The sequence below is a fragment of the Meriones unguiculatus genome, chromosome 2 (assembly GCF_030254825.1).
Source record: "Meriones unguiculatus strain TT.TT164.6M chromosome 2, Bangor_MerUng_6.1, whole genome shotgun sequence".
Taxonomy (NCBI): domain Eukaryota; kingdom Metazoa; phylum Chordata; class Mammalia; order Rodentia; family Muridae; genus Meriones; species Meriones unguiculatus.
In genome coordinates this window covers 63776647-63803404 of record NC_083350.1, presented here as the reverse complement: position 1 = coordinate 63803404, position 26758 = coordinate 63776647, and the positions used below count along the sequence as shown (strand labels likewise).

At 43.1% G+C, this 26758-nt stretch overlaps 1 protein-coding gene across 14 annotated transcripts in view; it reads left to right on the top strand.

Moving 5' to 3' along the window:
* Nucleotides 1–26758, top strand: part of Dtna (dystrobrevin alpha) — a 358988-nt gene that overhangs the window by 317116 nt on the left and 15114 nt on the right. For 8 of the 14 annotated variants that reach the window (XM_060377620.1, XM_060377611.1, XM_060377610.1 and 5 more), the window contains 5 exons: nt 1706–1793; nt 2285–2382; nt 7519–7632; nt 13967–14063; nt 25018–25177. In XM_060377620.1, the coding sequence (XP_060233603.1) occupies nt 1706–1793; nt 2285–2382; nt 7519–7632; nt 13967–14063; nt 25018–25177 (557 nt within the window). Of the gene's footprint in view, nt 1–1705; nt 1794–2284; nt 2383–7518; nt 7633–13966; nt 14064–15764; nt 15910–16397; nt 18339–25017; nt 25178–26758 lie in introns of those variants that run through there. The other 6 variants (XM_060377612.1, XM_060377614.1, XM_060377615.1 and 3 more) reach the window with 4 other exon arrangements.

Here is a 26758-nt window from a genome sequence, read left to right as displayed (position 1 = left end):
GGTGAGGGAGGTAGATAAGGACAGAGGTAACAGACATGGGGGATGATCCAAGTGCCTGGGGAAAATTGTTAGAATGACAAGTTCAACAAAACAGGGAGGAGCTCCTGGCTTAGTAAACATGAAGAGATCCACCCATCTTCTCACTTGACAATGAGGTTTCAGAGGCCATGTTGCATGTTACCTTTACATGTAGAACTTATACATATGTGTAAACATGCAGAATAATTGTGTCTTGCTTTATGAATCTGAGACTTCACAATTGAAAACTTTTAGTGATGCTAGCATAGGAGTGTGTGTTTCCATGAGCAATCATGAATATCATTTTTATTTAATTTGTATTTATTTTGTGTATATGAGTGTTTTGCCGTGTGTGTGTGTTTCCAGAGGCCAGATGAGGGAGGCAAATCTCCTGGGACTGGAATTACAGATGGTTATGGATGTGATGTGGGTGCTAAGAATTTAATCTGAGACCTCCGGAAGAGTATCCAGTGCTCTTAACCGCTAAACAATCTCTCTGCTCCTTCCTATTTTTATTTTAAGAATGAAAGTGGAAGGGCCAGCGAAGAATTATATAAATATACTTGGTAATGAGAACCAGTTTCTAAGCTTATACACATCATAATCATGGATTAAAAAAAGCAAGCCAAGACTGATCTGTTAACAAGATTAGTGTTATTGGTATGTCTCACTGAACTTTTCTTAGCATCACCCAAAATCTAGATAAGCCAGCCCTTGTGATGTTGACTTTACTCTAGAGATTAGAATTAAAGCACCAAACATCATCTCACCGCTTCATGGAAGAATCTGGGCTTGGCTTAGCAAGAAGCTTTTGACTCAAGGATGTTTGAGGGGTGATGGTCCAGCTGTCCACTCTTGTTCTGGGATCAACAGCAGTACCAACCAGTGGGGATTCGTCCTCCGCCTTCCTGGTTGCTTTGGGCCCTCATACTGGCAGATTCATGACATGGGATCCAGATTCCTTCAGGACAAGTCTCATAAGAGAACAGAACACCCAAAGTGGAAGCCACAGCCTTTTAAATCCATGTTAGAAGTGACTTTCCCACTCAGTGAGGCCGAGGCAGGCGTATTTCTGTGCGTTCAAGGCCAGCCTGGTCTATGGAGCACATCCAGGATAACCAAAGCTACCTAGAGAAACTCTGTCTCAAAAAAAAAAAAGTGACTTTCCATCCCTCTGCCATATTATGGTCACTAAATGGCGGTCAATAAGTGCCGACCACAGGAAAGGGAGGAGATTACCTAAGGATGTGGGTGCCAGCAGGCAGGAGTCACTGGACCAACAGCAATACAGCAAGGTCTCTGTCCTCCCTACTCCCATATTTTCTAATGTTGTTGCTTTTTGACATGATATTATTTTTGAAGTGAAATAAAAACATTAAAAGCAATCAAATTCAATTAAAGCGATAGTCTTCTTATAGTCCGAACACCAGAAAAGTCACATCACTTCTCATTGGCGTTTTCTTAATAAGATGACTGGGCTGACTGGTAAAGGGCGTATTATTGACCTCCCTAGCCACACACGGAATCGTGCTATGAACCTAAGTTGAAGACTGTTAATCTAAAAGACATGTGAGGAGCTTGAGAATGTTTAGCAGTGAAGAGGCGAAAGCCCATGATAGTGGCGGTGATAGGAATCTATCCGTCTCTCTGTGGCCTGACAGTCTCCTGTGTGCTTTGTTCCCTGCAGCATGCTTGAGAGTTCAAACCGGCTTGACGAAGAGCACAGGCTGATCGCCAGGTACGCCGCACGACTGGCAGCAGAATCCTCCTCACCCGTAAGTAGAAGGAAAGGATCCACCTGCTGGCCTTCGTGGCCCTTGAATGGCTAATGCCCCTGGTCCGTTGTTATCGATATGCTTGGTGCTAATTAACAAGAAAATTGGTGCTTTTCCTTACTGTCCCTGTCTGTGTTGCTATAGTTATGGTGTCTCGGTAATGCAGTCCCAGCTTTAGCAATATGAGGGACAAAAAACAAAACATCTGCAGTAGTGGGATATTCCCAGTTGGAAGCCCCACAGACCTCCCCTTTACCCAACCTCATTCCCATAGCTGAGAGCCTGAGAATGGGATATTTGTCCTCTGTGTTGCGGGCGTATTTGAGATCTGTAGAATGGCTTATTCTTAAAAGGAGTAGCAATTTAATTTTCTGTTCTTGCCCCCCACGATGGAACAGTTTCTTCTTCCCTGTCTGCACAGCCCCTGATCTTCATCTTACAGGTGAGCTCCCATTCTTAATGTTAAACAGTGTCAACCGCATGTGTTACAGCAGCCAGCGCAGCAGAGGAGCGCCCCAGACATCTCCTTCACCATTGATGCGAATAAGCAGCAACGGCAGCTGATTGCGGAGCTCGAGAACAAAAACAGGTAGGGGTTTTTTACCCTAAGTCTTTGGGGTTTCCTTAGGTGCCTGTTGAAGAGAGTGACGTCAGTGAAGATGGCTTCTGGAGTCTTAGTAGTAATAAAAGGGGGAAGGGTTGCCTGTAGTGTTTGTGTGTGTGTGTGTGTGTGTGTGTGTGTGTGTGTGTGTGTGTTTCAAAAACATCGGCATGATTAATGAGATCCCTCTGGACAGCTCTCATTTCCCTTTTTCCTAGTTTCCTTAGCACACTCTAGTTCAGGGGGATTCCCGGGCACACGGAGGAATGCATGTGTTGCCCGGGGATGGATAGGAAGCTGGCTGGAAGTCCTCCTCTAAGGCTAAAGAAGCAGTCAGGCAGCCTCACTATCATCCCATTGTTCCACCCAAACGTCTTGTCTCTGCATCAGCAGGCCTCATTTCTGCTCAGCCCAGATTAGTGCCATGGAATCTGACTCCACAGCATCTCCCCAACGCTGCCTACTTCATCGCCAGCACCAGCTCCCAACCAACGTGTTTGCTTGTTTGCATGTGAGTGTGTGATTTGTACATGTCCATGTGCTTGTGTGTATGTGTGTGATTTGTGTGTGTGTGTGTGTTTGTGTGTGCATGTGAGAATGTGCGGACATGTATGTGCGTGTTAGTGTGTATATGTGTGTTTGTGTATGCATATGTGTGTGTGTGTGTGTGCTTGTGTGCGACCTTGATGTTTGTAGCAATCCTACTTATTCCTCTATGTCTCATTTTAACCCCACCTTCCATGAATGAAATGGAAGTTCTCTAAGAACAGAGGTCATGCCAAAAGCCTCCATGGGCTCAGGAATGTGCCTAAAATTGTAGATGCTGAATAAGTGTGTTTGAATGAAAAAAAAAAATAATAATAGTAACAAGAAGCCGAGGAAGAGATCAAACTAAGTCCTGAGTGAGCTCCCCGTGGGAATGGCTTAGAAAGTCTACACTCCTTGGAAGAACACATATGTCTTAGCACTTCGGTCCCACTCTTAACGCTAATGGCACATTTGGTGCCATAGCCGTAAAGGGGGAAACTGGTCATTTTTTCATGTCTGTAGACTGTAGCCTAAAGTTTTGAGTACATTTTGGATAAATCCAAACATTCCCTAAGATGCTACAGATAACAATTAAGAGACTTAGCACATTTTCGTGTGTTTCCTAGTTAACATTCTTTCGGCTGACTTGTCCTAGGACCTGGCTGTCATCTTCCAGGAAACCACAAGTCAGAGTGGACATAGTGTATAAACTATGACCTCATGACTTCGAAATGACTCCTCTGTCCTGGCCTCATCCACCAAGGAGAGCTCTCTTACAGGGTCCCTCTAATTCACCAACTGATAGGAAGCAAGAGCCAAGGAGGGCGAAAGAGGAGGCACTGTAAGGAATTAGGCAAAGGAGAGGGGAAAGCTCTCGACGTCAGACTTTGTTCAGGATAGTTACCAGTTTATGAGTTGCTATGCTGGTTTATGTAACACTTGTTACAGACACCAAAAAGTAATTGAAAAGGAAGAAAAAGAAAAATGCTCCCTTTTTAAATTTATTTATAAATATCCAAAGTGTCAGTTCCTTTAGGAAACCTTAGTAAATATTAAAATTGGAATTCAGAAGAGTGTTTTTTTCTGTTCAGTAGCAAAGTAAACTTATAATATGTGATATTCAAAATGCGCTGGTCTGGAATTAACAAATGTCAACATACCGGTGAGTGAGTTGCTCATAAAGAAGATGAAGGGTCTAAGTGGAAAGGAAAGGGAGGTGAGGACACAGTTATCTTTCCCAGCTATGGGAGCCCTGTGGCTGATGAAACAGTGGTCACACTGAAGCCACTCTCCAGAGGAGAAGTTTGCCATGCAATCCTTTCGCTAATTCAGGGTTCCCAACAGACATCACCGTACACATACCCCGACTCCAGCCCTTCTTCCCTGAGACATGCTGTAACTGCCAGCCAGGAGGGAGCCGTCGTCTGAAAGAGAAATCCAAAGTAATGATTAATAACAGTGAACCAAGCCCCCAGGTAACAGAAGCAAGAAGACTAACCTTCGCTCTGGGTTGTTAAAAACAGAGGAGCAGCAACTTGTGTATGTACAGAGCACATGCACTGGTCTTCTTCCATTTCGTCCTCAATAATCCTTTAAGGTGGCCACGATGACTGTTATTACCTGTCATACAAATTAACCTTAAAAATCATATATCCTGCCCCCCTCTTTTCTCCATTGTGACATACTTTGCATTATCTGTGTGGTCCAGGCTGGGATCATGGGTAAACATAAAAGGTTACATTAATTGGACATGTCAAGATGAAAATTTGACCATGGAAAACAAAAGAAAGAATTACAGAGAAAAATTAAAATCATCTCTGGAGAAGATGATGAAGATACTTGCCAGAGTAAATCCAAGGGGCTGAGATGAAGGGTAGACTAGCAGTATCAATATCTAAGACTGTCCATAGGCCAAAAAATTGAAATTTAAGCTGTAGTGATGAAGAACAGTGGTCAGGGATGTGATAAAATCCTGTGTTTCTGATAGAATAACCAGATAATTTATGCAGATTCTATTTTCACAGGGTTGAGTAGATGCTGGTGAGAAATAATAAGTACTGTGGTATCTAGATAATGCCAGAAATAGCACTAAAATAACTAGTGCAGAAGATGATTACGCAAAAGAATAACTAGTAGCAGATTTTTTTTAAATTCCAATTGAGAGGTTTTTTGTTGTCCTCTCTCTTTTCCATTATGGACTCCAGATTTCCCAATAACAATCTTAACATAGCTAAGCTTCACTAATGAACCTCTTTTACTCGCTTACTTCTTCCTCGTATTTGTCTGATACGAAGAGGAAAATTGGGAGTTGGAAGTGAGAATGAGAAATAGAATGTCAAGATCAGGAACAGTGTCTGCAGCATCAAGAGAACATGTCAGAGCTGGCCTGAGTTCCACACACTTTAGGATCCCTCCTGTACCCTTTACAGACAGAGGGGGAAACAAAGTATTTGCCCACTCACCCTTCAGTATTTCATCCAGGCGGCTCCAATCACCTGCCTTTTCACTTCTCCAGAGCACTTCGGTTTGTGACCCAATCCTCTGCCTCCCCAATTAAATCTGCCCTCATCTGAGTCTTGTCCTGGTTCTGCAATCAGCAGGAAGTGCTGTGACTGTCTTAACTGCCTGGGCTGTGCCTAGACACCATTTTACTGCTGGGTGTTTTTGTATTGGGCACTCATAAATACATGCTTGTAGACCTGGGGAAAATGGTGGGAGGGACAAGGAAAGGGATAGAAGAACAAGACAGAAGGGAATAAAAAAAGAAAAGGAGGGGAGAGGAAGGGAAAGGAGGGGAGAGAGGGAAGGAGAGGAGGAGAGAAGAGAAGAGGAAGGGAGAGAAGGAGAGGAAGGGAGAGTGGAGGGGAGAAAAAGAGAGGAAAGGAGAGGAAGGGAGAGGAGGAGAGAAGAGGGGAGGAGAGGAAGAGGAGGGGAGGAAAGAGCTTCATCCTGCCCTTAGAAAGGAGTGATTCCCAGAATTCCCTGCCCCTTCCCTGAGGAGCAGTTCGCCCATCCTGAACTCACCCTTCTTAAACCAGCAGCCCCACCTCAGTCCCACTCCTGCACACACACTCATTTTTGGGCTCAGATCTCTGGCACCCTAGGAACTCAGAAGAAGGAGAGAAATCGCTAATAACACATGGACCTAGTCTTTCTATAACCACAATGGTCCCCTCCTCTCTTTTATGTGGAAGAGGAGTTTCCATGAAATAGTCCTTTAAAGAAATATTTCCACCCCAGAGCACCAGGGAGAAAAGAAAAATGGCCGAAAGTCACTGACCTAGTCCAAACTCCTCACCATACCCAGGAAAGGCAGACTGGCCTCCTGATTCTCAAATAATTTTTCAAAACTGCGACCACCCTGCTGTGCTACAGAGTGTCCCAGTTGATCTTTACTGTCTATATTTTGGCTCCCATTACCTGACTTAGAGACATCTAGTAGTCCCGTAGTCCCGAAAAGAAAAAGAACTGTTCATTATCGTAATTTAATTATTACCCATTATGTGCGTTATCGTGTTATTCTATTACTCGATAAAATGGACAATTTTGTGTTAATATATATTTTTTAACTTTTATTAATTATGCTTTATTCACTTTGCATCCCTTCATAAACCCCTGCCTCCTCCCCTTCTAATCCCACTTTCCCTCCCCCTTCTTCACGCATGCCCCTCCCCAAGTCCACTGATAGGGGAGGTCCTCCTCTCCTTCCTTCTGATCCTAGTCTATCAGATCTCATCAGAAGTGGCTGCATTGTCTAATATAAATTTTTGAAACACATAAAGCTGCACCACCCCCCGAATTGCTCAGCAAGTTTGCCCTCCTTTCTCAATGATTTCCAGAACCCACGGGAGTATATAGCTAATAATCCTACTTAATGGCTTCAAATATACTTACATCTAATTTGGCTTGCACGGTTGCATGTCACTGATGGCCAGCCTAATATTCACCCACATGCGGGGTCACTTAGCGTCAGTAAAGACTGACATATCTCATTGCCTGGCAGGGGTTCCACCAACAGCACTCTATGTCACACTCGATTACAATGAGCCCCTTTAAAAGCCTTTCCTTGTAAGGCTGCCTTCTTGGTGATTTGTTGGTAAAACTGAAGATGTAAAGTTAAAAAAAAAATTAAACGTTATGACTTTGAGAGTTCTCTGATAATTTCAGCAAGAAACTTTTTTCTCAGTAAGAGAATAAGGATATTTTTGTTGTTGTTGTTGTTGTTAAATAAGCATCATTTCTGCTTTCCTCTCTCTCCAAGCACCTCTCATTTGGTATTTATGGGTATTTGGGGGTATCAGGGTGTGAGCATAAATAATGGGAGGTATGAAGGCACTCACCAATGCTGGACACAACAGCACATGACTTCCTGGAAAGAGGACAGGTCCTCGGGATAGCAGTCAGATAGTTTGGAGGTGCTAAAGACAGGGTGGGCCCTCCCCTCAGCCATCACACCAGGGACAGCCGAAAATGCAGGGCATCCCCAGCTGAGGAAGGCCAGCTGAGCTCTCAACCAGAGACGACCCCTTCTCTCTGTTCTGCTGGCCTGGACTGTTTATAGTGTCAGTGGTTCTGACCTTCCCCCTCTCTCCCAAGAGAAATCTTACAAGAGATCCAGAGGCTTCGGGTAGAACATGAGCAAGCTTCGCAGCCCACACCGGAGAAAGCTCAGCAGAACCCCACCTTGCTGGCAGAACTCCGACTCCTCAGGTAAAAATAAAAAGGACCTAACTGTCTCCAAGGAACAAACAGGTTTGAGATCTGTTCTTCCAATGTGTCTTGTGGGAGGGTGTGTACGCAGGCGCCAATGGGTTTGTGTCTCTAGGTGCACATGTCAAGGCAGGAGGTTAACTGTCAGCAATCATCTTCCATCACTCCCAGCCTTATATACTCAAGGAGTACCCTTCCCTCATCCAGAACTCCCTCTGTGGCTAGTGGGCCTAGCTCGCTTGCTCCAAGGATCCCCTGCCTCTGCCTGAAGACTATCGAGATTACAAATGGTGCAGCATCTTTCTCTGACATTCGTGTGAGCTTGGGGGTGCGAAACCTGGTTCTCGTGCTCGTGTGACAAGTGTCATGTGTTCTGAGCCACACAGCCCGGCCCCAGTGTTTGGGCTCTTCATCACAATCTGACAGCAGCTGGCCAGCACACAAATCTGACCCACCACACCTGCTGATCTTTGTTTTTCCGTAAACACACAGTCACTGAGACATTGGCAATTTTGTAAGACTATTCTTTCTTCTTCTTCGTCTTCTTCTTCTTCTTCTTCTTCTTCTTCTTCTTCTTCTTCTTCTTCTTCTTCTTCTTCTTCTTCTTCTTACTAGACACAGAGAAAAGCACAAAGCATTTCTTAGATCAAAAACAAAATCTCTTCCCTGAAAAAAGAAAATGTTTCAATCGGCTGTTGTTAGTCATTTGCGCTATCAAAATGTGTGTACATAAAACCAAGCACATACGCAGCTAAATAAACATCGTGGTTTTCTAAATCGAAAGATTTATATATAAGCCACAAAGCAGATTCTGATTTTCTATAACTCATGTCTCCAAGACGTCATATTTTATCATACAGGCTTGGAATCCCAGCCAATAAAGATGCTGAGACAGGAGGATGTTGAGTTCAAGACTAGCCTAGCTAACATAATGGGACCCTTTCTCAAATTTTGTTGAAAGTGACCTTGTTAGTGCGTGTAAGGGCTGTGGCCTGGTCCCCAGCACCCCCTTAAAAACGGATGTCACACCTGTCTTCTTCCATGGATGAGGAGCCTGGTTTTGTCTAATCTATCACTTTAGGGTATTTGAGTTGGAAGGGTCAGTGGAAGGTCACGACTGCTCTCTTGGGTACCACCCCCGTCTCATGCGGAAAGCTAAAGTGCTCTGCCTTGCATGAGCGCTGCAGCTGCTCCCACGACTTCTATGCTGCGAAGTGCAGCTTTTAGTGTATGCTCCTCTCGTGAAACTGACAGCCCCACTGTGCTGGATGTGACAAGAATTCAGGTATATTTATGGAGCAAATAACAGAGGAGTAACTTCTCTCGAGGAAGATCGTATTGATCTTTCATAAGGAGGCTTTAACAATGGGGAATTATATGTTCTCCTTCTTCAGCTTACATGCTGAGTCTACTCCACGTCTACCCTACCTCTGTGAGCTATGGTTTTGATGAGTGCAGGTGGTGTGTCACAGAAACACATCAGAATGAAATCTCTTTTCTTCCTCCAAACAGAGACTAAACTCAAGACGTTCCTCATGCCCTTGTTATAAAGTCCCTGTGGCATACCTCTGTGGATGCGTCTCAGGGTTCCATCCGAGACAGGCTCTTCAGACACAAGAAGCCCAGAGGAGCTCTGGAGCCCACCTGGCCCAGGCTCTAGGCCCTGCCTCTCCTGTGGCTCTGCCTACAGCAGACCTATCAAAGGCTTGACTAGAAAGGAGAGTAGCAGCACTTACAGATGTTGCTTAATGTAGAGTGACTGCCTTATACTCTTGAATATTAATAGACAATTAATTGTTTAATTAATTTAATTAGCAACGGCATAATGGCTTAATTAGTGGCACTAGAAATTCTTCCAAAGAATTCCTTCCAGACAGGTTCTGGCTCCAGTGAGACCACTACAAGTTCTTGCACACTCTTCTACACCATTTCCTAGAAGAGAAGCAAACGAGTAGAAGAGAAAGAGGATAGTGATTTTTTAATTTAATTTTATTTATATATTTATTTATTACAATTTATTCACTTTGTATCACCTCTGTAGCCCCCTCCCTCATCTCCTCCCATTCCTACCCACCCTCCCTCTTCTGCCCATATGCCCTCCTGATAGGGGAGGACTTCCTCCCCTTCTATCTGACCCTCGATTATCAGTTCTCATCAAGGCTGGCTGCATTATCTTCCTCTGTGGCCTGGCACAGAGGAAGGCGATCAAACAACCAGCCACTGAGTTCATGTCAGAGACAGCCCCTGTTCCCCTTACTAGGGAGCCCACTTGGACACTGAGCAGCCTATAGGCTTCCTTTGAACAGGGGGTTTAGATCCTCTCCATGCATGGTCCCTGGTTGATGCATCAGTCTCTGAAGCCCCCCCCATTCTTATAATCTTCATCGAATACATTTTAGAAGCAAATGACTGTTTGACAGCTCTTTTGACAAACTGTGCCATGAGGAGCCTCCACAATTTAAAGTTCAAAGTTAAATCTAATGTTCAAAGACATGTAACTGATTAAGCCAATGTGGATGTAGAATGGTCATTGGTCTGCCAGGATCAGAGTTGCAATTTGTGCCTACCTGAAATGCCGTTTACCTCTCTCTGACTGATTGTCATATTCTCTCTAGGAGGGATTTGGGGAAGGAATTTTCATAAGCATAAGTGGTCCTCCTGGAGAGCTTTTGCTTCTTGAAGTGTTCTGTTCCATGTGGAGGATGGACTAAGAAGATAGCAGGATGAGCCTGAGTCACTGAGAATTTTGTTTCTATTGATATTTCCCCATCTCTGAAGGAACCATCATGGATAAGAGACAGTCCTAACCACCATTACTTCAGCTGAGCACAAAGCCTTCCTTCCTAAGGAGTCTGGAATCACCAATAATGTCTTTCTTACTGGCATTCCCTGTCAGCTGGTGTCCAGATGCCCCGGGTCAGCTGCCTCTTTCTCCTCTATAGTTCTCTTTCCTGAAGGAAGAACTGTCCTCTCCTGGGGCTGTTTCTCTAGTTATCTGTGTCACTTGCCACATATGTCTTACCCCTTCTTGCTCTGTGCTATGCATTTCCAGGATTCAGAGATTGCACAGATAAACTGACACTCAGATTTAAACCAAGAAAACCTGGGAGTTCTGTGCTTTAGTCTTTTGTTGTTTGACACTTTCAGGAAGACTCTAAGACAACGAGCTCAAAGTTACTTCGGCCACAGTTGGCAGGAAAGAGCAGCATCCATGGGAGTCCTTACTGTGTCTTTCCTACTCCACTCTCTCAGAATCTTTTCTTGAGAAAACAAGGAGTTGCGGACTTGCTTTAATGAATACTCAACTTTATTTTTATCTTAAAATCATTATGGCCTTCCTAAATGATTGTGTTTTCCTTTTGACTTAAGCCACAAGGAGACTGAAAGCCACATTTGCAAAGCAGATGTAGTTAGAAACAGGCACTTCCCGCGTGCTCATCATCTGACATTCACTGGGTGCTAAGCAGCGTATATGCTGAAGCACTGAGCACAATAGCAAACCTAGGAGAAAAGGTCTATTGTTTACTCCCTTTATAAACATGGAAACTGTGGTATACATCATGACCCTAGACCACTAAGTATGTATGCACATGCTTCCTAAGAATAACATTTTTATAACCATGGTCCAACCTCAAATTCAGGAAGTTACTGTAGATATATGTTATTCTATCATATGTTATTCATATTAAGATGTTGAATTATTGGCCTAACACTATCATAAAAGAAAATAGATTCTAACACGTACGCACTAAATTAGGAAAAAAATCTCACAGAATTTCAGAATAAAATGCATTAATTTAGAGATCCACACACTTAGAAGAAGGAAATAAAATCATTATTTACTTCATGTTGACTGACACCTTGCATATGGAGGCTGCGTCACAGACTTGTACCCGTGCTGTCATTTGACAACTGTTGCTCTCAGCAGTTGGAGAGAAGACTGAACACGGGAATTATTAAATTACTTTAACAGAATGTAATACCATGTGTTTAATATTACTATTTAATACGAATGTACAATAACATGGATTTACGTTGGCTAATGCTAAGTTAATCTGAGTTCACTGTTTCTAAGGTTTCAAATGCCTCCCTTAGATTTCTTACCTACAATAGTAGAATTCTTCACTGACCTTCTCAATGGGCTCTGTGACTGAAAATTATAGAGACAGCATGAGGTAAAAATTAAGGGTAAATCAGAAATATTATCGATTCTTGTTCCAACTCTTACTGTGAATGTCCAGAGACTACTGTGTGCCTATACGGCCAAAGAAAAACATTCAAGGTGTTTATCACTGAAGGATACTTTGGAATGAGATGGGACTACAAAATTAAAAAGCTTCTGCCCAAGGAGGCAGCAAGCAAAATAAGCTGCCATAAACCTTAAAAAAAAAAAAAAAACCAGGCTGGAGAGGTAACTCAGCAGCTAAGAGCACTGACCCTCATCCAGAGGACAGGGGTTCAATTCCCAGCACCCACATCATGGCTCACATCCATCTGTAAGTGCAATTCCAGGAGGATCTGATGGCCAATTCTGGCTCTGAGGCCCCAAGCATAGACATGGTACACAGACATATGTGCAGGCAAGGCACCCATACACTTAAAATGAAATAAAGTAAAATATCTAAAAAGGAAAAGAATATATGCATGTGCTATTATCTGTGTGCAGCAAAGGATGATATGTTTGCAAGTTTTACACTTTTGAGTAATTATAAAAATATGTCTGTGTAAAAACATATTTAAAAGTTTTCATTTATGCTCCTCACCTGTCCCCTGTGAATAATTATCTTTTAGCTGAATAAGCCACAGCCTAAGCCATAGTGATCTCCCTTATACTGTCAGTTTTTTATCTCGCAGACCAGACTCTCTAAGCGTACTCAGTGTGGTGTCTGTGCCATTGAGACGTGCATGCGCACATTGATGCATGTCACTAAAGAATCCAGGCATTTTTGAAATGTAAGCTCTGATATTTCAACTCAAGCAAAAGACCCCTTTGGAAACAAGAAAAAAAAAATATATATATATATGTGTATTATATATATATAATTCATTCACTAATTATTATGAAATGATGAAGCTGGTGTCAGTATGGAAAACACGCATAGATGTCACAAACATAAAGCATTCGTTTGTTGCTTTATATTTCTGTTTCGTGTGTTCATATTTGTTAATTTTTTATTTAGCTTTAATTTATTTTGCACATGCCGGTGTTTGCCTGCGTTTCTGTATGTGTGTTACGTGCTTACAGTGCCTGCAGAGGTGAGAAGTGGGTATTGGATCCCCCGGAACTGGATTTCATGTGATGTTGAGCCACTGTGTGGGTGCTGGGAATCAATCCCAGGGCCTCTGGAGGTGCAACAAGCGCTTGTAATTAATAACCCAACCCTCCAGCCTCATGCTTTATTTTGTCTTTGCAGTCCTAGGGACTGAGCATAAAACCTTGAGTTCATTAGGCAAGTGCCTTACCACTGAGCCCATTTTTTACACTTGTCTTGAGTCAGGGCCTTGCTAGCTCCTCCAGGTTGGTCATGGACCCATGCTATACCCCAGGAGGCCTTGAACTTATGATCCTCTTGTCTCAATGTCCAAGATACCTGAGATTACAGGCCTGCAACCCAAGCTAATACTTCTTTTCCTGCTGTTTTTTTTTTTCTCCTTTTAAGGATTTTTTTTCCAAGCCTCTTCATGTCAACATAAATGATAGAGTGCAGATTGGTTTCTATCCTGCTGACAGTTTAATAGAAGTTATGTAAAACAAACACAATTTTTATTCATCACTTTCAGTTATAGAGCAAGTATGCGGAACTCAGTTATCCTGACTTCACTTCATGAAACCATGGCCAAATGAAATGCTTCAGAATGTATAACCAGTATGATCATTACCATTTCACCTCAGAAGGGTACCAATTGCACACATACTAGAACAGATGTTAAATTGCATCCCTACACCAGATTTCCAAAGGTCATGGCAAATTTTATGTGTATTTATAGTGATTGCTTTGGATTTTGAGGATATGTAGGGCTGGCCCTCTTCAGTGACTTTAGGTTTTTGTTTGATTTCTGAAGCCAATAGGACAGACCAAAGCTAGCTAGATCACAAGCAAAGAGTGAAAATGCCAAAAGGGATTTCTATCCTGCTTAAATTTAGTGTGGCTTCTATCAAATAACAGTACCCCTCATACTGCAATCATTTACCCATTTGAAGACAGTTGTCAAATGGTAACAATATCAAAGCCTAGACATACCCTCTTAGAGACAGCCCACTCCATACCCACAAAATCAGACAGTGGAATTAGCTTGACTCGAGTGATTTTTCTGATGAGTGTCTTTCTTTTAGACAGCGCAAGGACGAGCTAGAACAGAGGATGTCTGCTCTTCAGGAGAGCAGGAGAGAGCTGATGGTCCAGTTGGAAGGTCTCATGAAGTTACTGAAGGTAAGGCATTCCAAGTCAATATTTCCGACCTACCATTGTGGCATTTTAAAATTGTTGGCACATAACTTGCTCTTTCAATTACTACATGCGATTTCCTCCCAAAATACTGCAAACTCAAATCTGGAACTATTTCTTAGGCCTGTGAAACAGTATCACCTGATCAGTGGCAGCTTGCTCTCACTTTCTGAAACTCGGCTGCCAAGGACCATAGGGCAAACCCTTTGCTCATTTGCAGTCTCCTTATGTCCTTGAAAATTATAAAGCTGGGTTTATTTATAAATGCTTTTGATCCACTTTAGCAATTCTGACTACATTAAACGCAGACTAATGTCTAATTCTGGAAATTAAGAAATGGTGACTAACACATCTTGACAATAATAGTAAATATTTTATTGCATTTGTGTGGCTCCAACAAGTAACATGACCTCCCTGGGTCTCAAGTGCAAATTGTAAGTGGGATCTTTCCTCTCTCCTCTGAGGGAAAAGTATTAAACGGTAGAAGTCCTGTTGAGTGCCGTGTTATTTCACTGGAAGCAGCCATCTCCTTTCATGGGCCCTCATTTCTGTTACTGGTATAGTAATTAATTTGCAAGCTAACAGCAGATGGCCACATGGCCACTCCAGCCAGTAGCACTGTCAGTGTTCCATGGTCACCTGTTCTGAGGGAAACAAGTGGGAACCAATATAAACAGGAAGTGCCAAGTGCCAAAGACAGCAACTGGGATTCCTGGTAGGATGCCCACAGAGGAAACGTCCCTATGCGTTCCCTGTGAGACAGGAATTTGAGACTTGCTTTCAGTCTGTCCATTTCCCATGCCTCACCAACACCAGCATTTGTGGTTTCTTTATTTTTTTCTTTTTTTCTTTACTTTCTCCTTCTCTTTTCTTTTTCACTCCCATCTTTCCTTCCTTTCTCTTTCTTTGTTTAACCTTTCTAAAGACATTTTTTTTGTGATGCTTTCTGTGGCAGACACTGCATTTGCAGCATTTCTTCCCTTTGTATTTTTTTGGTTTTTGGTTTTTTTTGGGGGGGGAGTTGCTCCATTTTATAACTTAGCCAAAATTTTTGGCCGTCAGTCCCTTCTTTCATAATTGATTTGGGAAATACTTTTTTTTTAATCAACCAGATGTACTTTCCAGTGTGTTAGACATATGAAGTATAGAACCTGGGGTTTTGTTGGTTGGTATTGGTTCTGCCTATGCTAAGACTAGATCATTGGAAACCTGCTGCTGTTTCTAGCCTATTGTCTCATTTGATGCAACAGAAAAATCTCTTTTCTGCTTCCCTTTGAAAATATGTCAGATGAAAAAAATCTGAGCCCATCTTGCCCTTCCCTGAATGGCAGGAAATTTTGAATAATCTCTCTGCTGGTGTTCCCATGCTTCTTCCACTGTAGTGATGAGATAACCATCTACTGGCCAGCAGCCTCATGGCAGCAGGCCTGTCCACCTGAATACAGACTTTGTATCGAGACACAAGTTCAACGATAGACAGACAGATCAGACACATGGAGGAAAGGAATGGGTCTGTTGTCTCAAATACCTAAATAGGCTTGGAACTAAAGTGACAGGGGTGGCGGAGGCCAGGAGAGGTGTTCAAAGCCATGGTAATGCCTCCCCTCTCCTGCCTTCCTTCACTGTATACATGCTCTGGTTGGAATCTTGGGTAATCTAATTGTTATTGATTCAATCTTTCTGTAGGAAGAAGAATTGAAGCAGGGAGTAAGTTATGTCCCCTACTGCAGGTCTTAACTAACAGTGGAGGGCTGCCGTCCTGCTGGTGTTCTCATTGCTTTGGCCTCTAATGTCTGTTCGTGCTTCCGTTTGGAAAGAAAAAAAAAATAAATCATACTAATTTGCTTCCATTTCAACGTAATGCTTGAATTGAGATTATAAAATTCAGCATTCTGTTATAACTATCACCGCTGTCGGCAATAAACGAAGACCTGTTTCATGGTTAGGAGGGAGAACAACATGTGATTTGTTGGGAAAGTCTTAGATCCCCGAGGGCGTTAAGTTTCAAATCCACGTTAAGCTCTCTGAGGTTATTGACAGGACCCCTCTCTTAAGAGAAGGTCAGTCATTAGAGCTACACAAAGGTCAATGTCGTCTCCCAAGCTGCAGCCCCCAAGAGCAAACCTCCACACTGTGAACACTCAGTCCGCCTTCCACTTCTCTGAAAAGGCGTAGAAATCCTTCTCATAAGAATCAGGTAATGGATCCCTCTCCATCACATTATCTATGCGTCCATGCCCTCCATCCTGTACCCATAAGTGTATTCAGTCCTGTTAAGACAATGCTTGGTAGCTAACTGTCCTCCTCACATCTCTTTAGTTTTCCTCCAAAGCTGTCGGTTAACAAGATTCTATGAAGACTAGGCAACTTTCTTCCCTTCCATTCTCACTGAGGACCTTTCTGCTCTGTGATTCCATAAGCTCATGCCACATGTGTTTTTCTGGAGACAAGGGCATCATGACTATTTCACGGTGTCCTACCCTGAAGCCCTGTGTTTGACCTTGTGGTCAGGTTTAGAAGCAGGCAGAAGGGGTAGCACACTGAGAGAAAGTAAACTAGAGCAAAAGAAGAGCAGCCTGAATACTCTGTGCATGTACCAAAGTGTTTGATGATATATCCCAGTTACATTATTTAAAGATTTAACGTTATATCCATGGTTAATTAGAAATTCAACCTGTCCGCTTTTAACAGATCTGTTAATTCTTCTGTATGCTCTTTTCTATTATTCATTCTGTGTGTTTGTGTATAACAAAGAATGTTTGCAAAACACTGGAAATCCTTAACTCTTCATTCCCAAGGTTTGTAAAAAATAAATAAATAAATAAGAAGAAAAGGAAAGAAACATGTTAAACCAATCTGTAATTCAGACAATAAAGACAATGTGCGACATTATTTTGTATATTATGAAGAAATTACTTTATTGAGCTGACGCCAAATTTTCCCCAGGGATGACTCCCTTGTATTAAAGATGCACTGTATCGGTAGCCTCTATCATTGTCCGTCCCTGCATCCCTGGGCTGTGGCCGCTGGACTTAGATCATGGCAGGACAAATGCCTATCCCTTGATACCTCTTTGCAAACAGGCTCTTCCCTACCTTTTATTTTGCATATCGATAGAAACAGAAAATGATGCCCTAATCTAAGCTTCTCCCTCCCACTGGATAGAGAGGGCAAGTAATTGTCTTGCTTTAACATTCATTTCCCCTGGGACGTCCTCTCTCCATTTCCCAAGCAATATATTCTGGAAGGCGCTGTGGATTCACAAAGCCAGGCTGTGGGAGTGCCCTTTGGGTAGATCTTTGTCACCTCCCTTTCTACCCCTTTCCTGTGGAGCTCCTCGCACCCCTGCACTTTGAAAGGTGATGACAATGGGGACCGCAGCTCTGATAGAAGTTGTCTGTCAGTGCCACCCAAATGTGGGTAACACACTCACTTACTCTTATCTACTTGGTTTCTACTCAAACTTTTCTTTAAACTGATCTGAGACCAAGGTCACTTACACCACAACATATAATCAGCAACACCATAAAGCTGAAATAGAAGTACATGGAACTAAGGAAGAGAAAATGGGACTGTGTCCCCTAAGGGGACAAGGGTGATATTGTGAATCCTTAGCAACAAAAGAGGAAAATTCAGTGCAGGGTTTTATCAGCATAGAAATACCACTTCTTGGAGTTCAGACTGTCTTCAGCATTAAGTACTAAAGCAATCCTTCATTCAGAGCTTTATAGAAAATTATTGAACAATACAATAGAAAAATGCAGTCATAGATTGGTCATGGCTTATGCTGATCTTTAGCCAACACTAAACACAGAACCCCTTAAGATCCAGCCCCATTGAAGTGTTTCTATGAGAAAATGAGCAATTCCCTCCAACTCAAGTTCTCATGGTATAACATGATCTAAGGAGAGAATTTAGAGGTTTTAGATTGGCATCTACTTCTAAATTCTGTTTTATGAGCCTTTCCCCTTCAGAATATTCTCTGTAAAAATCAGACTCAAAATACCCAGTACAACAAATTGTGCTTGATTTAATAACCTCTACTTGCTTTATCACAAATCTCTGTGGTTCGATGTAGTGTTTTATTATGCTGGTATCTATAATCCCTACATATATATACTGTTTCTTGTTATAGGTAATGCATGAAAGTCTTCCCCTTGAGGAGAGAACATGAATTAAAAAAAAATAGTGCCTGTAATATAATATGATTATGGTATCACAAGCAATAAATTGTGTTTTTTACAAAACTTGAATCAGAGTTATCCTACCCTCTTTCTTCATTGTGTGCCCTTAAGATTTACTGAAAGAGCTATAAACTGAGCACTCGTAAAGAATTCCTTAAGAGTGGAAGCAGCTGGGCTGCAGTTATGGTAACACTATCCTTCAGAGTTTCTGATATATCCCCAGTTCCAACTATTATGGATAGGTCCAAAACCAAGTATCTTAACATTGAGTTTGCAAAATAAAGCCTCAGTCATTTTCTTAGAAATATTACAGCAGATGGGCCTAAATTACAGGGGCCCCTGCTCTAACTCACCGCTTCTGAGATACTGAGAAAGTTAACTAACCTCCTGCTCATTCATTTCAAACCCTCCAGTAGCCTGTGACTCACAAGATTACTGTGGGAGTTTTAAACACTAGTGGATGTGAAAACACTCTGGGAAAACGCTGTCTGGGTATCAAATATAAAACAAATATCTGTAGACATGCCTATAGGAACTTTTCAAATTTTTGAACATTGCACATTCACTTCTTCTTTCCTAACAGTTACCTAACACAGTCTCAGTCTGGGGAAGAGATGTGAACCCCACTTTCAGTTTTGTAATTGCAACAGGAGAAAACAGTCCTGTGCTTCAGAAGTCGCAGAAACTTGATACCACAAGGAGACTGTCTTGCTTCTGTTGACGTCAAGTATGTCCCTAGATGCTAGTGTCTGTAGGTGTTTGCTGTCAACACAGTCCTAAGTACATTTTCAGAAGACGGTAGAGTGAATGGCTGAAGGTGTCGGTGCCCTGTATATGGTACACCCCATCCCAGATCCTTTGCAGAGGCTTAACACATACATTGTATAAAAGAGGTCATAGGTACACCGTGCTTAATAGTCAGGAATCAAAATTGGGTTTGTGTTCATTTTCAGGAATCGTTCTTTGGATTTGCATCAAGGATTAATTTGAAAACTACTACATCTTAAACCTTGGTGTCAAATCGGTCCCTGTTTTTAGTTAGGAGCAGAGTCAAGCATCATTCAAAATTTCACCTCTTGCTCCCATTCAAATGCAATATGGAATATGAGCAGGACACAAAGAGCCAATTTCCAAGCCGTGGTTTTGCCTTCCATTATCTGCCTTCCTCATCCGACTGGTGGGCTTTTACAGAACTGATAACCCTCCATAGAAAAGGGAGGGAGAAAGGTTTTCCTTGAAATGATGTCTACATATAGAAACTAGAACCTAGTTTTCAAAATTATACAAGGTACTTTACCAGACTACACACACACAGATAGATGTATGTATATATACATATATAATACATAATATATACATATATAATCTTTTTTTAAGTTATAGTCGACTGATTCTAGAGAAGTAAAAAAAAAAAAAAAGAAAGAAAATGATCTCTTTGTTCAAAACTAATGGCTACTGAACCTCTCCTTAGATTCCATCTACACTGAAAAGCTCATCCTTTTAGCCTTCTCATTTTTCTCTACTCCTCATATGGAACCTGGTATTATCCTGAGCACACACCAGTGGCCTCTCTGCCATATCACTGGTGTCCTCACGAGTTCCAAGTCTTGCTCAAGCTTTTCCAAAACTCAGGCACCCTCCTCTCCTCTATACTATCCCCTTTCCTGCCTGTATATCTTTACTATGAAAACCTAAGTCAGGCGATGCCCCCTGCCTGACCAGTCAGAATCAATTATATCCTCGGTCTTCCATTGCATTTTGTACACAGCATTCCTTTAAGAAGTCCAATAATCAAAACAGTGATGAGGATGATGATGATGATGATAACCGTTGGCGAGTTTGTACAGCCTCGTTTTCCCAGGCTATGAGGTATAACTCTTAGGGCCAGGCTGCAAGATACAGGACCAGGCAGCACGCTCAGCCAGATCCTGGAAGCAGACTTTGTGGGTTGTAGGAGGAGGATGGTGATAAGCCCTCTGCCCTTCTCCAGCGTGAGCTCGTTCAGCAGTTATTTGCCTCTTTCCTTGAAGCATCCTTTTTTTTTCTAGAGCTGAAGAAACCAAAATACTTCTTATTTTAAAAAATGGAAAATTTATGGGTCTTACCAGCCTTTTTAAAAATTCATGTGATAGCAGGTGGAGTCGAGTCAGAGGATGCATGTAGAAATTAATTTTTCACTTATTCTCTAGGAAGAGAAATATTTTAAATTGCCACCTGTGATATATGTTTTCCCTCAGCCATAAATCAATCTTCCTTGGGAATGTTGGATCCATATATTGATCTGCATGGACCATTGTCTCTCACATCTTTCCACCATTTATCATTGAGTAATTTCCAGGGAAGGGTTTTCTCAGGAAATTTGCTAGAACTCATTCTAAAGGGCATAGCAGACAGCTAGGCTGGATGACCAGGCTAAAATGAAACTTGGTGATCTGTCCCATTGCCAAGGGGCAGATGCCCTTTCCTGTTGACCCTTTAAGAGTGGGACAGAAGGAACACCAGAGAAACCTTTTCCTATAGTAGATGCTAAATATCGAACTAGACAGTGTCCTAACATAGAGACATGGAGTATTGTTATCAAGCAACCAGTATCCTACTCTGAGAACTCTGGGTAAAAGATAGAAATTACTTAGAAAGTACAAGTTGCAGCTGGCAATTTAAAATAGTTCTGTCAACCACCAGGATCTCCTACCAAAATTATTTACATAATCTACTTGAAAGTGCAGCAATTGGCCATTCACTTGGATATGACTTGGCCATGGTAGCTATTAGCTGTCCATACACTGGTGTAATTTAGATTCAGTCAGAGGTTCTTCTCTAAACACATAACCACAGCGAGTTATTTCCCTCCATCAGAGAACTGCTGTTGGGAGTTTAAGGGACAGGAAACAGGAAAGAAAGGAACTATATGGGCAGGCTCTTGGGGGGTGGGGCAAGGATCAGGGGAGTGCACCGTGCAGGGCAGGCTGTGGGTGGGGTGGGGAATGCCCCGTACACTCTATGGGGCATGCTCTGGACGGGGTAATGAAGCAGACATACAGACCTCCCTACAAATGTCACCAGAAGTAAGAACCCCATGAGGACTGTGTGCTAAAGAACCTAGCACAGCATACGTAGACAAAACTGGGTGTAAACCCCCAGGACAGCCAGTCAGATTCTATAGTGTGGCCACACCCCCTTAGCTGAAAGCACAGCGTGCAACTATGTTGCAGAATTCTTAATTTTTCAGGCTTTTCCAAGAATAACATGATGTAACCACATCAAGAGTCTCTCATCCTATTGAGGCCAAGTTACAGTTAAGTGTGTGTCTGTTAGACCTGTTTAGATTTCAGACTTACAAAAGAGCTTACAGCCCTGACCAACAGCCCGAAGGGCCTCGTGCCACACTGGGCACCCACGCCTCCCCACAACGCAATGAGTGAAATATGTTAGCTGGCACAAGGCGATGCCAAGGGCACCATTCTCTGACCACAGCGGAAGCTTTTCAGCCGTTAGTTGCTGTGTTCTCTAAATTTAATAAAGCATAGTTGGAGGCATGTGATGCTCCTCACATCCTGGGAGCTGTGGGAAACCCCCAGGCTTGCGATCTAAACTTACCTCCGCCACTCGTTCGCCTGAAGACCTTGCGCATGTCACCCATTTCCTCCGAGCCTCAGTGTGTTGGCCTGTTGAACGAGAATAATAACACCTCATACGACTGTTAAGAGGGTTAAAGTCTCCTAAATTAAGGTGTTTTATAGATTTCAAACTGCTATTCAACTACAGTATTACTTTTTTTTTTTTTTACTATATTGGGGAAATCAAATAGAACGATGGTATACGGTAAAGGGCTCTCTCTATACCCTGTAAAGTACATACCAAAAAAAAAAAAAAAAGAGTCATTTTATTAGTGTGAACTTTCTAGGTTAGGACATCTGGCTTCCCAGGGTTGAATTGGTGACCCATGTGGGACAGCCGATTTCTACCACCCCCTGTCACCAATCCCTCGCCCCGAAGTGCTCCACAAGCCCTGCCTAGGGCTGGGTGCACAGGAGGGGTGTCACGCGCTAGGCGCCCCCAAGGCGCCTGACCAACACTGATTTCCTGATGGACCCTCCGCCAGCCATGGCTCATCAGGAGTTCTCAGAGTTCCCGGGCTGAGCCCAGCTCTGTTCTCCATCTCCCGGGGATAACCGTTTTCACTCTCCAGAGCCCTGGGATCCACAACCACACACCGAGAGCGGTGACACCTGCTGCCTAGGTCATGGGGCTGCACATAAAACTCTTTGAGAAAAAATAAAATAAAAAACAAAAAGCTCAGCTCCATGGTGAAGTTATTCAGCATTGATGTGGGCACTGGAGGTGCAGGCTTAGCTCAGACCCAGATGGTTTCGAGGAAATGGGGCTGAGCTGCTGTTTCCTGGAAAACCCAGGCCCCCTCTTTGAGCAGGCCGAGGAAAGCAGGCAAAAGCATGAACAGCCAAGTCCTCCTCCCCGGGCCTGGACAGACCATTACAGACAGGTACAGTTCCAAGTGTAAGCCTGGAATCCACAGCCTGTGGAGCGGCACACGAGCTCTGGGCTGCGCCCCCCGGTCTGCTCTGTTTGTTCTTCACTCCGAACACGACTTGACAGTTCCGTGTGATTCTGAGCCCTGGAAAGCTAACAGCATGGCACTTTGCGGGAATGGTGTGTGCGCGTGCGCGGGTTGGGCGGGGAGGGAGGATGTTTTGCTTAACTGCGAGTAGCCAAACCCAAAGCCAAAGTCTAAATAGGACGTTCCAGAGCAACGTTCTCACGCTGCAGGTCTAAGTGTGAACAGGTAGACAGTGCCTCTCTGGGTTTGTCTGTAGAAGAGTTCTCACCGCGGATGGCCAGAAGCAACAGACTCGGGGAGGGGGAAGCTGCTAAACGTGCAGGTCACACTGCATGTTTTACATGCATGTTTGCCGTTCTTCCTTTTCTGCTAGCTATTGAAACCAGGAGTCTATTTTCAAGGACCTCATTTGTTTAAAAAACAAAAACAAAAAAAAAAAAGCTTTAAAATTCAAGGTCTCATACCAAAGATCTCAATGCAGACATAAAAGTGTCGTAGTTGTTTTCCACCCTTTTTTCCCCCACTTCTTTATAAATAATCCTGCTAATCTCGCTGCTTCTGCTATGCTACAGTTTTCTTGAAGGTCTAGAGGAAAAGGTGTTCCCCTCAGAAAACAGTAACCAAAAATTAGAGACCACAGTCCTTGCAAATCAGAACCTCAGTGAGCTAGCACCTCCTTCTACTAAGGATGGTTATCATTAAAAAAAAAAAAAAAAAAGACAAAAGCTGACGAGTGTGGGCAAGGATGTAGAGAGAAAGAAACAGTGTTGGTGGAAATGTAAGTTAGTGGAGCCGATGTAGGAGACTGCAAGTTAGAGTTGTCTGGATTCATGAATAACAGTAATGAGTGAATTGTCCAAAGAAACTCAAGTCAGTATTCTGCAGTGGGATCTCCACTCCAGTTCTGTTCACAGTAGCCAGAGGACCTAAAGTGACTGTTAGCCATGAATGGACAAAGAAAGTGCGTTGTGTGTGTGTGTGTGTGTGTGTAGTGGAGTATGATCCAGCCCACAAAAGGAATGAAATCCTGTCATTGCAGCAACAGGGGCAGAACTGAAGATCGCGTGTTAGGTAAACTAAGCCTGGTTCAGAAAGAGAAGCCCTACATAAGCTCACACGGATGTGAAATATCAAAAGCTGATGCGAAGAAATGGAAAGCAGAAGAATAGTTACAAAGAAGCTGGGGAGAGCAGAACAAAGGAAGCAACGGGGAAATGTTGATGGGTGGATACCAGGATGCAGATAGCCAAGAGAAAGACGCTCTGGCATGCTACTGCGTGGTGAGAGAACCACAGATAGCAGCAGTGATAGTAACAAAAGAGGCCAAGGATTTGGGAGCGCAAGAGAAGGGTAGGAGGAAGAAAGAGGAAGGGCGGATAATACAATCACATTATGATTTCAAAACTCAAAAAAATACTTTAAAAAAGCGAGCACAAAGCATTTTGAATGTTTTCATCATAAAGAAATGACAGACTCTTGGGGAGGCAGATATATTTCCATGGAGTTGACCATTGCATGATATGCCATCACATGGCATCTCATTAGTGAGGACAACTTTAATATGTCCATTAAAATTCCTAATGAAGAAAAGAGAACAGGACACCCAGAGTTCCTTTTCTTCCTCCCCGTGCAGACCACTGACTTGCAGACTAATTGCACAGTGCCAGCTTTACTGTAAAACAGAGACTAGAAACGTACACCTCAATGCAATTATTAAAGACATCATCTCAACTGTGTCTAAAGATGAGGCCAAAGCAGCTCTCAAATTAGGGCACAAATGTACCATATCTGTCCTAAAGAGTATCCCAGTCTGTATTGAGACCTTTCTCCTTTATATCTTTTATTCTATATAGAACTTGCTTCAAGGAGAGATACACACCTTGAAACTATCTGTTGAAAACAGCTCTGGCAAGGACAAAGCTCTCCTATTGTAGGACAGTGCTGCACTAATACTCTTAGGCTCCGATATGAACACAGGCTTTGGATTGTGTCTGATAGCTTCCTACATTAATCTACACCTTCAGCGAGGCTTAGGATAGTCTCCTCAGTTTCCTAAGATTTGCTCCTGTTCTGGAATGTTGTTGTCACCGTTTTTAACACGGGACCTGAGGCCTTAGAGAAGGCCTATGACAGGCTTTTCTTGTGAAAGCAAATTTAATGATGTGTCTTGTCTCTGCAGACCCAGGGAGCAGGCTCCCCTCGCTCCTCTCCCAGCCACACCATCAGCAGGCCGGTCCCCATGCCCATCCGGTCAGCTTCTGCCTGCTCCACACCAACGCACGCCCCGCAGGACTCCCTCACTGGGGTAGGCGGAGATGTGCAGGAGGCATTTGCACAAAGTAAGTGTTCTCTCCTTTACTGTGTTCTGCTTGGGCCTGGCAGATTGTTCACCAAAATCATTGGGCAGTAGACAGTTAAGAATCACCACAGCCACATGAGGGCCTTCACAGGAGAGCCCAACCTTTTGGCTTCTCGGGGCCACGTTTGTCATGGACAAAATTTACACTTGGAAACTGTGCAGTCAAGTTACGAATAAAACCTCACAATTTCACTGACTTCATGATTTGGGGTTGGGGCAGGCTCACAGCTGTCCTGAGCCTCATGTTTCCTACAGATTCCGGGTTGGACATCTCTGCTAGGGTGTCCTATACCCTGTGTCATCCTATACCCTGTGTCAGAGCCTGGCCTGTGCACTTTAGAAAGTCCCTGTGGCGTTCTTCCCTGCTTCCCCGACTCTAGCTTTTTCTAGCTTCTATTGCTCTGCCCCACTTTTGAGTAAATCTTGATGTCTAAGGGCACAAAGAACTTCTTTAAAATGCTTCATGAAAACATAACAACTTCAGTTCACCCTGAAACTCTTATTTCATACCATCATTAAGATCAAGACTCAGATTCAATAATCCCAGCTCTTTAACTTTGGGGCGATAAAGACAAGTTATCATTTGACATTGATCATATCATATCATTGTCATGTTCTAAAGAGTTGCTTCCTGGCTTCTGCAGTCCGGGCTCCAAGGCGAAGGCTGTATGATTAGTAGGAAAGAGAGTTGCTGGTGACCAGCCTTCTCCTCCACACAGGCCCGCTGCCTCCGTTTCTTTTCCCATTGCTAGATGGATAACTTGACAAAAGCAACAGAAGGGATAAAGCATTTATTTTTATCTCACAGATCAAGGGGGGAGGAGTCAAGACAGCAGGAGCTAGAAGCAACTGGTCACATAACACCCACCCTCAGGAATTAGGCGGCAAATGCTTACATGCTGGGGTAACTTCGCCTTCTCCACTTCATACAGTCTAGACTCCCCTTTCCAGGGAATGGGCCAACTACGATTAAGATGCATCTTCCCCCATCAATGTTACAAAATCCCTCACAAGCATTCTTGGAGGCTAATGTTAATCTAGATCATCCTTCATAGGTGTGCCTAAGGGTCCATTTGTGGGGTGACTCTAGGTTTTGTCTCATCACAAAGCAATGCTAACCATCACAAGCACCCCGAATCAAGAGATTCTAAACTTCCTCTTTTCATCATTTTACGAGCTTATAGATACTAAGAAATCCCCGTCCTGAGCACCGTTCCAGTCGGGCATGCCTCGCTGCTCCAGATGACCCCACCTAAGCCCTTCTCAGCATGGTCCTGTGTCCAAACAGGTGTATTTGTACTTCACAGACTCTTCTTCCTTCACCCAAGCTAGATTGTATTTCACACCTTGTGGCCTGCAAGATACCTTTTCCTTAAATTGGAGATACATTACGATGATCCCCCAAGTAGTCAAGTGACGCTGTAAGGAAGAAAGACCTTAAACTGGATATTTCAAAGCAAAGCAAAACATAAGCAAAGACAGAAACCAAATAACAGATCCCTGGTGTGTGTGCCAACCAAATTTTATAACCTCAGCGATGCATAAAAATATGAAGGCATTC